The sequence below is a fragment of the Eptatretus burgeri genome, chromosome 9 (genome assembly GCF_056783735.1).
Source record: "Eptatretus burgeri isolate ZD-2024b chromosome 9, Ebu_testis_v1, whole genome shotgun sequence".
In the NCBI taxonomy this organism is placed as follows: Eukaryota; Metazoa; Chordata; class Myxini; order Myxiniformes; family Myxinidae; genus Eptatretus; species Eptatretus burgeri.
In genome coordinates, this window is record NC_140969.1 from 46700178 (window position 1) to 46717006 (window position 16829).

General features: G+C 41.0%; 1 protein-coding gene across 2 annotated transcripts in view; it reads left to right on the forward strand.

The window, feature by feature from the left end:
- Nucleotides 1–15337, forward strand: part of AMT (aminomethyltransferase) — a 41176-nt gene extending 25839 nt beyond the window's left edge. For both annotated transcript variants that reach the window (XM_085895079.1, XM_085895081.1), the window contains 4 exons: nt 344–489; nt 588–768; nt 8847–9002; nt 14076–15337. In XM_085895079.1, coding sequence (XP_085751205.1) covers nt 344–489; nt 588–768; nt 8847–9002; nt 14076–14254 — 662 coding nt within the window. In that variant the 3' untranslated portion in view covers nt 14255–15337. The remainder of the gene's footprint in view (nt 1–343; nt 490–587; nt 769–8846; nt 9003–14075) is intronic.
- The last annotated feature ends 1492 nt before the right edge of the window (nt 15338–16829 follow it).

Genomic DNA, 16829 nt, shown 5'->3' on the forward strand with positions numbered 1-16829 from the left:
TTTTTGGGGGGATAATGTCCTTGCATGAAGGAATTATCTTTACTCCTATAATCTTGATGCTGTCTCATAGAATGGTGTCGAGGAAGTGCACTTAACTCTGATCCTTGCAAAGAAACTGCTTCGGCAGCACCGATGCTTTGTAACAGAGTATTCCACATCAGAATCGTAATACTCTTGTTAAAAGGAACATGTTTCTCAGAATTTGTGTTGAATTTTCCTGGTGATTTAAAAAAATAGTCATCTCAACAATCTCCATTCAATTCTGAACATCACCTTTGTTTTCCATATCATTTTTGCATATGTGCAAATTTCAGCCCTTGTTATTGATTGTGTTTTCCTGCAGGCCCTGCCATGGCAAAGATACTGCAGCCTGGATTGAATGGAAACCTGTCTGATCTGCCATTCATGTGCAGCATTGTCACATCTGTATTTGGAATCCCAGATTGTCGTGTTACCCGCTGTGGTTATACGGGGGAGGATGGTGTTGAGGTTTGTTATATGTTTGTATGCTTTTTCAGCTGAATGAAATGGTCTGGCGTCGAGTTTAGCACCGTCGTTTTGCAGCATGTTTGCTTGTATGTGTGCAGATATCTGTTGAGCAGACCAATGCTGTGCAGTTGGCAGAGCTACTGTTAAATAACCCGGACGTACACCTAGCTGGACTGGGAGCACGGGACAGCTTACGCCTTGAAGCTGGCCTCTGTCTCTATGGCAATGATATTTCAGAGCACACGACTCCAGTGGAAGCTGGTTTGACTTGGACCATCGGTGAGTTTATTTCTATCGGTGAGAATGTTTCCAAGTTTATTTTTTATCATTGAAACCGAAAGCAACTGTCATAAACTGAGAACAAAATTGTTAAATTTATCCACCGTAAAAATCACAAAGCGCTGACGTATTAGGCTTCACCCTTCGTCGAAGCAAAAGGTCTATAACTGAGAATTACTCGATCTGTTTATTGTCAAATTTTTCATCTCGCATCCAATTGTGTGGGAGGCAATTGTGTCTTGCTCACCTGTTTGCTGTAAAGTCACTTGTGTTTGTGGCTCCATGAATACAACTATAAATGCATGGTAATGTACCACATCAGGTTTTTGACCATTCATGGGTAAAAGCGTGGCTGTGTCCACAGAAAGGACTCAAATTCACCATTTCAGCTGACTATTTGAATTCAAACTCTTCTTGGGTTGTTGGGAAAATAGTACAGGCATTATATGACATGACCTCACAAAAATTGCAACAGAAACTCTTTCAACTGGTTTATTCTCAGAAATATGTCCTGTATAACATATCAAAAGTCCTAAGGAATCAAAGTGGTCAAAACGATTGAAAAGTACTGAAATCGGTGATGGCATTTTTCTCCATTGCCGCCCATGTTAAAATAATGGATTTTTGCATGTCTGCTTGTTTGATGTCCACACAAATGGTTCAGTACTATCCACAATCTACCAGAAACTTTTTTTTCATGAGACATGATATTGGGTGCAGTCCAGTGCATGTTCAAAGTAATCAGTCCAGTGCATGGTCAGAAGAAGTAATCGCCTATGGGCTGGCCTGTCGGTAGATCTCATCATTGAACAAGTGCAAATGAGAAGCATGAAGACCAGTGGTGGCCTCACAAAAGGGCGAGGGATGACAGAACAGCAGTGTGTAACATGGCTCCTCGCCATGCCAGCTTGTGCTGAAGTCAACAATGCCATGCAAGAGCTCACAGGAGTCAATTACAACACTGGTGAGCAAAACTAGGACATGACAAATGCAAGGCAAGCACGTGACCTGAAGGACACGCACACCGTTCTGAACTATCTCCATGAAAGAAACCCCTTTTGCCCTGATCCAAGCTTGCGCAGTGTCTCAACTGGGGTCCATGCACACACGACTGTGAATGTTGACAAGGCAAAGACCATCGGGAACACCATCTTGGCCAGCATGGATGGACACACCACTACTGAGTACACATTCATGAAAAGGGATCAGGCAATCACCTTGAGCATGCAATCATCAGTGCAGGTGGATCCTCAACTACTTTCCCAGTGACTCACAGTTGCTGCAAAAGCATCATGAGATCTGGCGTCAGTATTCAAGTATGAGCTGTGCATTCATCCACCAGCACTGTTTGACACCTCCCTAATGCTTCACCAGCCACAGAAGCCAGTGCCAGCAGATGCCATCTGGGCCCTCCTCACACCTGGCCTTCCAGGGATCACAGGCCAGGTTCAGTACGTGCTGGATGGTGGAGCACTTGTTCAGCACATCCCATGGACACGTGGATCCACGTACAATAACATCTGCAGGTTGTACACCGAGTATGTCACAAAAAAGTATGGGGAGGCAATTGTCATTTTCGATGGTTATGAGGGTATATCCACAAAGGACATGACACACCAGAGATGAGCAGGTAGGAGGACTGGAGCAATCGTGACTTTTGATGAGGGCATGCCTGTTACAATGAAGAAAGACGAGTTCCTCGCAAGCAACACAAACAAGCAACAGTTCATGAACATGCTCAGTGGCCAACTGCAGAAGAACTGTCAGACGAATCATGCTTCAGGTGATGCTGATCTCCTCATAGTGCAGAAAGCAGTGGAGTCTTCAACCACAACAAACACTGTGCTCATCGGTGATGATACAGATCTGCTCATGCTCCTTATCTACCATACCAAGCTCGAGTCACATGACCTCTTCTTCCAACCTGAGCCAAAGAAGAGCACAAACAACCCACGTGTCTTTAAAATCAAGGCTCTCAAGCAGCAACTGGGTCCCAGTGTGTGCACTCACATTCTCTTCATCCACGTGATCCTTGGGTGCGATGCTACATCCCACCTGTATGGCATTGGTAAAGGAGCCACCCTCAAGAAATTCACAACCAGTGATGACTTCCGTGAGCAAGCTACAGTGTTTGACACACCGTCAGCTTCCACAGCAGATGTTGTGGCAGCAGGAGAGAATGCTTTGGTCTGCCCGTAGAATGGTAAGCCTGGGGAGGGACTCAACTCATGACGACACAAGCACTTTTGTGAGAAGGTGGCTACTAGAACTTCTTATGTACAGCCACAGAGCCTACCACCTACCTCTGCAGCAGCAAAGTACCACAGTCTCCGCGTGTACGACCAGTTGCAGCAGTGGAAGGGAACCGTGGATGAAAATAAAGTGATGGGGGACTCATCCCTCTCCAAACTGACTTACCACCAGCTCCCCAGGAACTCCTGCAGGTCATCAGATGCAGCTGCAAGACAGATTGCAGCAGCCTAAGGTGCACATGCAAGAAGCACGACATTGAGTGCTCTGTTGCATGTAGCAACTGCAAAGGATCAGGGTGTGCAAATTCATTTCAGACTGAATGTGATGACGACGATGACGATGATGAAACCAGTGGTTGAGTAACCAGACAACCTAAAATATTATGTTGCCTTGTATAGTATAATATTAGTGTTGTTACTTTAAAATAATGTCTTCAGAAGCACATGACTTTTTATCGTTCCACATTATTAGTTGTGTTGAACATCAGTGCATGCACTATTAAATTATATATGCCAGGCCAGAATGAATGGATTTAAATCATTTAGAGATCTTATCTGAAGGCACAGGTCATCTCAATAATAAAACCAGACCATCTTCCTATGGAAATATGTGTTTAGGATTACATATATAGTTTGAGCATTGCTAAATATCCCATTATAAAGTAGCAAAAAGTGGTACCAGAGTACGGTTAAGAAACATATTGGAAAAAAAAATAAAAAAAATAATTTTTTTTAAAATAATTTTAATTTATATTAAAAAAAAAAAATTCCACCACTTGGATTCATTAGGACTTTTTATATGTTATAGAGGACATATTTATGAGTAATGAACACATCAGATTTTCTGTTGCAATTTGTGTGAGGTTCAGTCCTTATTTGTCATATAATGCCTGGACGAAAACTCATGTGGCTTACATGGGGAAAATTGTGGTTGGACAAATCGCGTTGCAGCAACTGATCGTTTCGTAAAAACTTTCAGTTATTTAACAAAGGTTTATTTCTATTCAACTTCCATCGTAGCCAAAGTAAAGGCCAAATTGAGGCAAGTTTTACAATTGATAACTTTAACAAATAAAATTGCAATAAAAAGAAAGAGCACCAAAGCAGAATAAAAATAACATCAAGAAAACAATTTTGCAATAATTTAGCACTTCACATAACATCAAAGTTCAAATTTTAACAATCACTGCTGAGTGGTGATACGGGTGGTGATAATGACCATTTTGTCTCGTGATTGTTATATTAATAAGGATCTGGTCTAGGGTGGTTACTGATGATAGTCAGTACTGGACACCCAATACGGTTTCCAGCCCTGCGTCCTCATCCTCATTCACTGCCTCGCGTCCGCACGAGTGCACAATGCAAAACTCCACATTCCTGGACAGTATGAAGAGCGTGGTTGGGCAAGAATTGAACTTCGGCCAGATATAGGCATTTAATTTTCTCAGCACTGGACACAATCGTACAACATGGTTACTGCATCTCGGAGCAGCCGAGGCATTCTGTCTGCAATGGTGATCATCTTCCCTGCAGGATGAGCGAAAGCCCAAGAACACCTATCTAGGCGAGTAGGAAAACAAGCAGGAGGGGCAGCTTGCCATGGAACACCTCTTCGCAGAACCGCTTACCAAAGAACCAGGTAAAGAAAGACGTGCTGTCGCTCAATGTGCAGTGGCCTTCACACTACTACTGCTCAGTATACCGCGGCCTTCACTTCACTCCAATTACACCAGGTAGGATTGTCTGCATCTGAATTGCAACCTCCCACTCCTCAAAAAGAAAAACACAGTAACGGTAGTCAGATTGTGAGGATAGCACCGGTTTTTCTGCAGCAGGACATGGCAATCATTCACGTATGGTGAAGGGTGGCAGCAGCTATAGTGTCCCCTTCTGGACCACCAAATGAGGGCATCAATGCCTTATGACTGATATAAGCCTTAACATTGACACTCAACGATTTGGAAACCATGCAGGTATGTCTTCAACCCATTATCTTGTACAATTGCTGGATTTCCTTACGCTGGTACTGACAAACCTGGTTCAATTTCTACTGCTATTTTTCACCGATTTTGCTCAGGCCTTTGACTTGGTGGATCATAAGTCGCGATTAACTGTATACGATGGGAGTGAGACCTTCCTTGATTCAATGGGTGTGCAGCTTATGCACCATGCTCAGCAAGTACGGGACAAGGGACAACTTTATTTAGCTTCAACAGTAACAGGTGATGTCCCACAAGGAACACAACTGGGGCCGCTCTTTTTTTTTGGCTGTCATCAATGATGCCCTTCAATTGTCTGACATCAGAAGATGGAAATATGTGGATGACCTAACATTGGCAAAGTCATGTCAAATAAATTTCCCATGTACCCTCCAGTCATTCCTTATGCAATTTGAACAGTAGTGTACAGATTCCAAGATGCAACTTAACCATGCTAAGTGTCAGGTCATGTGGGTTTCTTTCACTCACCGTCAGCTCCCTCCATCGCTGATCAAACTTGGTAATGCCCGATTATAGTCAGGTCAGCAGGTTAAATTACTGGGTGCTGTAATTAGCAATGACCTCAAGTGGGCTAATCACGTAAACTTTATTACTTCTAAGGTTTCAAGAAAGTTGTACATGCTTCGATTAGTGAAGAAGTTCCATGTTCTGATGCAAGATGTCTACACTGTGATCAGATCTTCTATCAGATCTATATTGGAGTATTGTCCAGTGTGGCATTCCTCTTTGACACAATAGCAGAAAGCCATGATTTAAGTGTTGCAAAACTTTGCACGGAGGATTATCTTTGACACTACTACCTATGAATCCTACCGTCACGCCCTGAGTACCTGCCAGCTGAACTCGCGACAGGAACGGCGTTACCAAGTTTGAAAAACTTTGCATCTTCTCTGCATAATTGATCTCCAGACTGGTTACCTGTAAAACAATCACTATGCAGATAACTGAGTCCTAGTGATAAATTCTGTGAATTTTAACATAGAACTGAGCACCACCACAAAATTGCAATGCCCTATATTATCAGACTGCTGAATGATGACATGAATACCATTTTAGTTTGATTCATATATTTATGATTATTTTGTTGCTTATGTTTTGATGATCACCATGCTTTTGAAAAAAATGGGGGGGGGGGGCATTGTAATCGGCTCCTATCCATCCATCTGTCCGTCACACGATCTCCTAAACAGTTGGGCAGAAATTCACCAAACTAGGTACTTATGATCACCACCTGGAACGAAGGTGCAAGAGTAGTGTCTTTTTTTTTGGTCTCACCCATTAGGTTGAGGTCAAAATATCAAATACTGAAAAAATGCAATTACAGGTGCATTTTTAAATGAAACCTATATATATATATATATATATATATATATATATATATATATATATATATATATATATATATATATATATATATATATATATATATATATATATATGCAATCAACATTGAGGGACGTATTAAATGCAGGGTGTTCCAAAAAGACCTGGACAACTTTGGTTGTTAATATATTGAGTACCACAAATGACACAACAATACCCTTTGTTTTGTATGATACAGAAACTCATTAAGTTTTCTTTATTTTCAGGTCTGATGGTTTAATTTAAAAGAAAATGGTCAGTGGGTGGTGTGGCCTTCTCCATGACCGCTTGGTGGGTCTGTTTTTCTTTGCGAAGGACACAGTGACGTCAATAATTTGCATAAACATGTTGGAAGGATTCACCTTTCCACAGATTGAAGACCTGCAACCCCATATCATTTTTCAACAGGACGGTGCTCCTCCTCATTGGCCCTAGTCGTTTGAGTCGTTCTGAATGAAAAATTTCCAGGTCGCTGGATTGGCCGAGACAGACCAACCACATAGCTCCTACGATCACCAGATATAATCCCCTTTAATTTATATTTATTTTTATTGTCTGTGGAGGTTTGTCAAAGATGTCTTCAACAAGAAGGTGGCAAACCTGCAGGATCTTCATTATTGGATCACAGCTGCTTACAAACATGCTGAGCCGAACGTGGCAAGAACTCGTGTACTGCCTTGATGTCCTGCGCACGAATAACGGAGCTCAGATTGAAGTGTAATGATGATGTGCACAAAACTTCATGAGTTTCTGTATCATACAAACCAAAGGGTATTGTTGTATCATTTGTGGTTCTAAATGCAAGGGTGAGTCAAAGTATCCGCAATGATTTATTAAAAACAGTGTTTTGTTGACTACATTGCTTATTGTACTTGCAGGTATAAGCACAAGCTGTCTGCACCATTGTGAAGCAATTTCAACCTTGAGCAGTCAGTAGTTGTGTCGTCGTAAGAGAGTTAACATGACCGCTCAGCTGTCCGTTTGCACCAAAGAAGAGCAGCGTGCAGTGATGTGATTTTCGTGGGCTGAAGGTGTACCAGGAGCAGAAATCCATCGCAGACTTTCAGCACAATATGGGAACAGTGCTTTACCGCAACAGAATGTGTATGACTGTCGTACCATGTTCGAAAATGGTCACGCAAGTGTCACTGATAATGAACGATCCAGACGTCCATCCACATCCGCAACAGAAGAAAACGTTGAACGAGTCCGTGCCATGATTCTGGATAACCGACGGTCGATTATTGACGAAGTGGCACAACTACTTTTCAGTCATGGTTCTGCACATGAAATTATCAACAACTGACTTAGCTTTCAGAAAGTTACTGCAAGATGTGTTCCAAAACAACTTACAGAAGAGCACAAGCACAACTGTGTGACAATCTGCCAAAGCCTTTTGAACTGCTTTTTTCATGAAGGGAACACTTTTTTTGAGACACATCGTCACTGGAGATGAGATGTGGATCCACCATTACGGGCCACAGAGCAAACACCAGAGTATGGAGTGGAAACATCCACCATTACTCATCAAAACAACATTTAAAAGTCAACTATTGGGTGGAAAAATGATGTTCACACTTTTCTGGGACTCACAAAGTCCAATTTTGGAACACAATCAAGAGAGGGCACAATGGTAAACAGTGCCTGCTCTTCCCTGCAGGGGGAAGGACCAAAATAATTGAAACCAGCTATTCAATGGAAACACCGAGGGCTACTGTCAAAAGGTGTTGCATTGTTGCATGACAATACCCGTACACACACTGCCACCCATACTGTGGAAACCCTCTTGCAATTGAACTCTGAGGTGTTGAGCATCCTCCATGCACTCCTGACCTGGCCCCTTTGGGTTTTTCACCTGTTTGGTCCACTCAAAGACGCTTTAAGAGGCTATCACCTTGCCAGTGACCAACAAGTGAAAGAAGCAGTGCATGTGTGGCTCGCCACTCAGCCAGACGTTCTTTTTTGATGGCATACAGAAGCTTGTGAACCGATGGACTCAGTGTGTTGAAAAGGAGGGGGACAATCTTTAAAAATGATGCTCCTGTACATGCTCAATTGTAGTTATATTATTGAAATAAAAATATATTGCGAATACTTTTTGACTCACCCTCATGTATTAACAACCAAAGTTGTCTGGGGTTTTTTTTGGAACACCCTGTATGTAACAATGTTTTTGGGTTTGAATCCCGGTTCATGTCCCGGGGTGGGGGACTCAGGGTCACAGCGGTCAAAATGGGAAAGAAAAATTTTAACTCAAAATTTGATTTTGGGTCATTCATGATGGAACTTTTTTGTCATTTTTCAAATTTGCTTTTAGTGGGAAGTGTGGAGATATGCAATGGCACGCCATCGACAGCGCTCTAGTTTTCAGTTGTTTTTATCTTGTAAATCATTCACAAAAAACATGTTGAAGAATTTGTTTTGTAGTTAACGTGGATATGTTGTGCATGCGCCCAACTTTCAGGGAAACGAAGACGCCAGGCGGCAGATTTCCCTGGTGCTTCGGTTATCTTGGAGCAAATCGCCAACAAGCCGGCACGTCGACGTCTCGGCTTGGTTTCTTCCGGAGCTCCTGCGAGGCAGCACACAGCCATCTTGAACAAAGAACAAGAACCCATCGGTACAGATGGCATGTTGCAATGCAGTGACACATTTCTGTTTACCTTTATGCATAAAATGGTCATTGGCCTGACCTTCCAATAAATGCATATTTAAGTTTAAAGTAAGAAGCTGAAAGCCTCTATGCACTTAATAATTATATCACACTCGTGCTGTGACCAAATTTAAGCATTTAATTAACTTCCATGTGAATTGTATATTGGGTCTATAGTTACCTAATGTCAATATGAACATCCCGTTTCAGAAATTTCAAAGATTGCTTAGAGATGATTGTCATCTAGGGCAAAAACCTAATTTGTGGAAAACATGAAGTCTGGAGCATCATCATGTATTCTATATTTATACATAAGGAATTTTAATGTTGGAGGTCATTTGGTAATTGAGTGAAAGACCCTTGCCTAAAACCATCTTAACTTTCTCCTCTCCTCCTTAAATCCTCCTCCTCCTCCTCCTCCTGTGGTACCCGTTTCTCTGTGTCCATTTGGCTAAAAACTCTTCTGCATTTATTCCTTCTATAACCTAAGTTATCTTAACCATCTCCATCAGATCCCTCCATAATCGCCTTCTTTCAATGTATAAAGTCCTTTTTCCTTCATCTACTCATAGCATAGTCGAGCTTGCCCTGGAATCTATCTAGTCACTCTGCTGGTACCCACTGTGGCAGCTATATCCTTCCTCAGATGTGGTGACCCAAATTGTGTATGATATTCTAGATGAGGCCTCACTAAATTCTGACACAGTCTCAACACTACCTCTTGATTTATAATTTATCCTCCTACGATTAAAACCTAAAACCCCATTAGCTTTACCTTTAGCTGTCTGCTTACACCTGGTATATATTGTTACACCAAGATCCTTCTCCTGTGTAACATGCCCAGCAGCTTACATTTCCTTGTGTTGAACTGAATCTGCCAATTGTTTTTTCCAATCTATGACTAACTCCATTTTTCTGAATCTGATCACCACCCCCCCCCCCTCCTGCTATCTACATTACCTACAAGGTTTGTCTCTTTCAAACATGGAAAGAACAGACTCTTAACGCCATTGTTCAAATCATTGATGTAAATCTATATTATAAAAGAAAATTTGTATATTTGTTTTTGTTTTCCATATGCTGCAATACCTAGAAAAACGACTGAACCAAATCCAACCAAATTTTGCATGTTGCCTTAGTGTACCCCAAGTATGATTTCTGTCTGGGTAGCATATCTGGATGGGAGGGGGTTCATGGTGGGTGGGGGGGGGAACCCCTAATTCTTTTGATGTTAATGTGTAGCGCCCCCAGTAGTAGCCGGTATTACAAATGATCTTGAACAGTATAAAGAGTTTTTAAATCACTTATCAATATGCATTGTGGTGATGTTGAAATCTGATTAAGATAATTTGACATATTAAAAATGTTTCATTTTAACTGGAGATTCCAACCAAAGCATCCAATACTGAGCTTCATAGAGAAACGAACGTCTTATTTATTTTACTCACACCATATATAAGCAGCAAGGATGGTTGATGAAGGTAATGTTGGGTGACTGTCATTTGCCCAAGGCCATTTTCCATCTTATTGAAAGAGTGAATAGAATAGAATGTTTGAAGTACAACACGTTCTCTTTTTATTAAATCTGTCAGTAAAGTTACGGGTAAAATGCCTCGTTGTGCATAATGGTCCTAGTACTGATCCCTGGAGTACTCCATAACTTGCATCCTCCCAGCATGACCTCTTTTCATTAACAACACCAGTCTGTTTTCTATCACTCAGATAGTTTCCAATCCAGTTGGCCATTCCACAAGAGCTCATCTTACTAGCTATAAACAGCATTCTATGTGGTGCCTTATCAAATGCATTCTGAAGGTATAGATACATGATATCAACTGCACTTCCCTCACCCACCCAATCAGGAGCTGCTCTAGAAAATGTGTTAAGTTTGTTCAACACTATCTCCATTTAGTTGAAAAGTGACTTTTGCAACAAGCTTGAAAGCATGCAGTCAGGGGCAAATTTACAAAAGGCGCTTAGTGAGAGTCTTGCTAATACACAACTAACCTTAAACGGTGAAAAAACATCGTTGTACATGCACAGTTAATCATGCGTCTAAGATAGCAATTTACAAAGAGAGATAAACAGAAGATTAGTTGTGCGTGTCAAAGTTGATGTGATGCCTTTTAAACCTTTATTTTGTTCAGTGTGCCACATAAGAGGTTACCTAACCAATTCATCCAAATGATTCCTCATTGGCCTCGCGTATGTCAATTTTTACCTCCGCTACCAAAGGTGGACGGAGGTTATGTTTCCACCCGTCTGTTGGGTAGTCAATCTAGTCTACCCTTATTATCAGTATTTCCGTCGATATGTTTGTTGGGTAGTCGATGTAGTCGAAAAAAATAATCTCAAATTTTTTTTTTGTCTACCCTTATTATCAGTATTTCCGTCTATGTTTGTCTGTTGGGTAGTCGATCCAGTCGAAATTTTTTTTTTTGAAATTTGTTCTATTCTACCCTTATTATCAGTTTTTCCATCGATATGTTTGTCTGTCTGTCTGTCTTTGGTCCAGTGCTCCGTTAATACAATTTCGATGAAACTTGGTTGGTAGGTTCATACCATGACCGAGTTGTGTGCAATGAGAACCGTTGCTATGGACACCACCGTTGCATAGCAACGAGACTTTGAAATTTTTGAAAAAATCATAAAAAAATTATTTTTCAAAAATCGGGCCACGAGCGACTGTGGGCAGTACATTCAGCCATGTTGTCAAAAATTTCCAGCCGGATCCTATGAAAACTGTCGGAGAAGATAGACTTTGAATGAACCCTGGTCGAAAACAATAAAAAAACGAAGTTCGTTATATCTCAGAGACTGAGTCAGATATACATGAAACTGGTATGATAGGTTCATGGTATGTCCTAGTTATGTGTGAGGAAGAACCGTTGCTATGGACCCCTCCGTTGCCTAGCAACGGCCGAAAAACCTCTGAATGTGGGGGTATTTTAACGAAAAAACAATTTGCAGCATTAACCCTTGAAGCTAGAATCATGTATTTTATTGTGCTTCATCCTCAGGTCATTCCCCCATCGAACGGGCCCATCGTGTCAGGTTCTATTGGGTAGGCGACTACCCATGTCCGCCTACTGGCTTGTCTGTCTGTCTATGTCCCTCTGTTCGGTCCAGTGCTCCGTTAATACAATGGTGATTTTGATGAAACTTGGTTGGTAGGTTCATACCATATCCTAGTTGTGTGCAAATGAGAACCGTTGCTATGGACCCATCCATTGTCTAGCAACAGGACTTTGAAATTTTTGAAAAATCATAAAAAAAATTATTTTTTCGAAAATCAAAAAGTGGGCCACGAGCGACTGTGGGCAGTACATTCAGCCATATTGTCAAAAATTTCCAGCCGGATCCTATGAAAACTGTCGGAGAAGATAGACTTTGAATGAACCCTGGTCGAAAACAATAAAAAAACGAAGTTCGTTATATCTTGGAGACTGAGTCAGATATACATGAAACTGGTATGGTAGGTTCATGGTATGTCCTAGTTATGTGTGAGAGAACCGTTGCTGTGGACGCTTTTGTTGACAAGTAACGGCTGAAAAACGACTAAATTCGACTTGATCGACTACCCATGTCCGCCTACCGGCTTGTTTGTCTGTCTGTCTGTGAACAGGATATCTCAAAATGTAATGCACAGATTTAGACAAAACGTGGTGGACAGGTTGGGTGTGTGACAAGCAAGAATTGATTTGATATTGGGGAAGATCCGAATTCTGATCTGGATCTGAGAATTTTTTTAAATTTTAAAAAGTGATTCTTCACCATTAAGAGATGGGGCCAAAAATGATACATAGCATGGTATTCAAAAAGGTGTTGATTGATTATGACCGCTTGGTTGATGAGTTGGGAAGGTGATGAGAACAAACCGATACGATTTGGGTTCAGGTCCAGATGCAGGTCCGGTCTATCAGTGGGATGCAAAATGCAAAACTCTTCAGTCTGGTGTAGGTATGTGCTCTACCGAGTGCCATTCTAGTTAGTTTGTGTGTTCTAACAACAGCAACATGTCATGAAAGAAAAGGGGGGTAAATGTTTCATGCGAGCAATGAATGGGTTTAATCAAGGTTCATCAAGGAACAATCAAACACAGGAAAAGTGACATGGACGCAAATAAGAAAAAGCAACTCACATGGGAAGATTTTTGAAACAGGATGGTGGCCCATTTCCCAGTGCCAAAAATCATCTGTCAGGGGCCTCTGAGAACTCTGAAGGAGGATAAAGACGAAGGCAAAGGCACTAGTTCGTGAGAAGAAACTCGATATGCAAAAATCAGGAGGTGGGGAAGCTGTGATCGGTGAACTGAGTGAAGAAATTGTTGCAATATTGACAATCACAGCTGGAGACTTGGATCAAGTACACAATGACGTGGATGTTGATGCTGCAATGCCGGACAAATTTGATAATATCATACTTCTCCGGAGGATTGCATCTATCCTTGAAGAGTCCCAATGCACGTCGGTGAGCTGCCTTATTCCTATCCTCTTCTGCCTCCTCTGGAGCGAATTCAAGAGCTCTCCGAACACATCCATATTCACCGTCTCATGTAAGCTACCAATTACAAGCCATGAAATGCTTGCTTCAAGACCTTAAATGCATCCTTAAACATGTCCTCACCGACGTGTAAAAAGTTTATTTGTTATTTAAAGCTTGTGATTAGGTGTATATTATGCATTCGATGATCATCTTGTGTGGATAGGCAATTAACTTTGAAAGGGTGATCATCCCACAACTAAAGATTCCACACATCCAACTCTTAAACACCTTTTGTTAAATTCGGCCTGATGTGTTCAGGCCAAAAAAAATTTCTATTACTCGAATCACAATGAATATACAGCAGACTAATGTGGGATGATAAATTGTAAAATGACCCTCCCCTCCCCCCCACCAAGGGATTCTCACTTGTTATATAAATTTATAAATCTTCGCTCACAATCCTTACCAAGTTTTTATTGATACTTTTTATGTAGAAGTTGAGGCATGCTCAAGAAATTGAGCACTTGATGTTGACTGCCTCATACTTGCTCACAGGTGAGGTTACAAGTGGCTGCCCCTCTCCATGCCTGAAGAAGAATATTGCCATGGGCTATTTGCCAACCGGTTGCGCAAAGGCTGGTACTCCTGTCCTGCTGGAAGTCCGCAAGAAACTCGTGGAGGCCGTGGTCACCAAGATGCCATTTGTACCGAACAACTATTTCACTGGACCCTGAGGAAATGGTCATCAGCTGAGATATTGGCACCACATCAAGGAGTGCCCACAATTTGATGCTGCAGTCCAGATTTCATGCTTGAATTTTCTAGAGTTCAAAAGGAGCAAATGTCTTTTGAGTTAAATGTCGTTTTCTGTCATTTATTTTTGTTTAATGACTTGTTCTTTCTTTTAACTGAGTTTGTGCTGTGTGTGTTTTCGGAGTTGTTAGAGGATGCAATGTATGTAGGTTATTGATCGCATCCAATCAATGTGACTTTAATTTGCCTCGACTGAAGTGCCAACTTCAGACTATTTTATGGAATAATTTGGAAGGCTTCCTGAGTTTACCTCCCAAGCTCCATTGGTGGAATAATCAGCACAATTTCCTTAACACTAAGCTATTCACTTAACACTAAGCCATTCACTTAACACTAAGCCAAGGCTCACTTGCAGAGAATATGAACCAATTTTACATTGTTAAAAATTGTGATTTCTAATTCTTCACGAGTCCTTTCTATCAAATCCTTTTGAAATGCGGTATGTGCTGTGTTTGAGTGAATGTATCTGTTTAATCTGTAGCTTGAGCTCCAAGGACGTGGTCGCACCTGCTTCGGGGGCCCCACCCAGGTGGCAGGTTTCACGCAGATGGGTTCTCAACTGGTTCCGGAGGGTTAAGATTAATTCTAAAGGAAAGGTTGTCCTGCCAAGGCAGTACCAGAATAATTAGTTCGTTTTTGCTGTTTTACCCATGCAAATGTGAATTTAATATTGATCACTCAGGAGTGAACAAAGAACACCAGTGTAATTTGATAGGGTACCATGGAGTAATTTGTTCCTGCAGTAATTTTGTCTCGATAAAAGTACACTTCTTATTGACTGCACTCAGTTTCACTCCATTGTTTTTGTACACGTTTGATTGAGTGCCTTATAACTCATGATGCTGTATTGTATGCTAACCACGATTTCGTAATCGCCACCCTACTTTGCCTGGTGAATTGTACTCAGTATCTGGCGATGAATCCATTCTGGGTCTGATATTTTGCAGTGTAAAGCTACATTGACAAATCTAAACTAACCAAATAAAAGTACTTGAATGAAGAAATATGCATCTTCGTTGTTGTTGTTATTGTTGTTGTTAGCACACGCTGGCGAAGCGAAAGGTGGGGTTAAGCGATCGGTCCTGGACGTACATAGTATGTGTCTGCATTATTTTAAATTCCCTTTTCTCTGGAACTGCTTATCGGATTGACACAGTGTTCACCATAGGAGCGACTACTCATGTAGAATGTTTAAATAATTATGACGTTGTAGGTCATGTGGTGTGGCAGCCATGTTGGAAAAAAGGAGAAACGTTGGACTGCTGTATCTCTGAAACCACACCAAGGAAAAAAAACATTGAAACTTGGCACATGGCAAGTACTTCCCATGGGAAAAAAGTGATTTTTATACGCCCGATATATATATATATATATATATATATATATATATATATATATATATATATATATATATATATATATATATATATATATATATATATATATATATATCGAGGCGTATTATGTGATACCGGTCGTCCGTCCGTCCGTCCGTTCCTGTCCGCACTCTAACTCCCGAAGTTTTCAACTTTCACGTTTCATATTTGGTACATAGGTACAGACTGTCGAGACGGTGTGTCGCGACATACGTTCGTCATCTAAAGTGGTTGCCATGGAAACCAGGATGCTGTTTTCCATGTAGTAGCAATTCTGTATATACCTTCTTGTTCGGGCGTATATTGTGCTCACTTGCACTCTTGTTTAATGATGTCATAATTGCATACGTAGAACGCGACATCCGATCAGTATGAAAATTTGAGGGTCATCTCGGGATAAATTGGTCAACAGAAGAAAATTTATGACGTCAGTCACAGAGTTCGGCGGCCATATTAAAAATAAATAAGTAAACCTTCAAAAATCATATTTAGAGGTATGACCACCTCTCCATGAGGAGAAAAAGGTTCCCCACCTATGACTCATAGGTTACATAGTTCGGCAGCCATATTGGATTTATAGTCTGGGATCCAAGCTCCAAAAAGGGCCTTAAATATGAAGTTACCTGTCATGGAAAGATATACTTTGCAGGCCACTTTTTTTTGCAAGTTCAGACCCTTAGGGAACAAAATCCAGAGGCCTGCTCTGCCCGAGGAATTGCAAAATTGGAAAAAAAAATGCATTTTTTTACCACTACTACCCTCAAATCGAAACTCGCCTCCAGTGAAAAAATTAAAAAATGCAGAATGATAACGTTAGGGTAATTTTAATGGAAATAGTACTAAACTTGGCACATTAATAGAACATAAAATCCTGAAAATTGCCACTATACTTTTGACATAAAATTTCCAAGATGGCTGCCATTTTTTTCCAAGATAGGACAATATGTTTGACCATGGATATCAATCTTCCATTATACATTGAGTATTATTCAAATTGTTTCATTGCTTTGTGTTTGTTATGAAACCATTACATGGTTTACACTATTAGGGAGTGCAATACAATGTACTGGGGCTTGTTTCTAGTGTCAAATCTGTTATCCTCTCAATGTTGACCGGAACG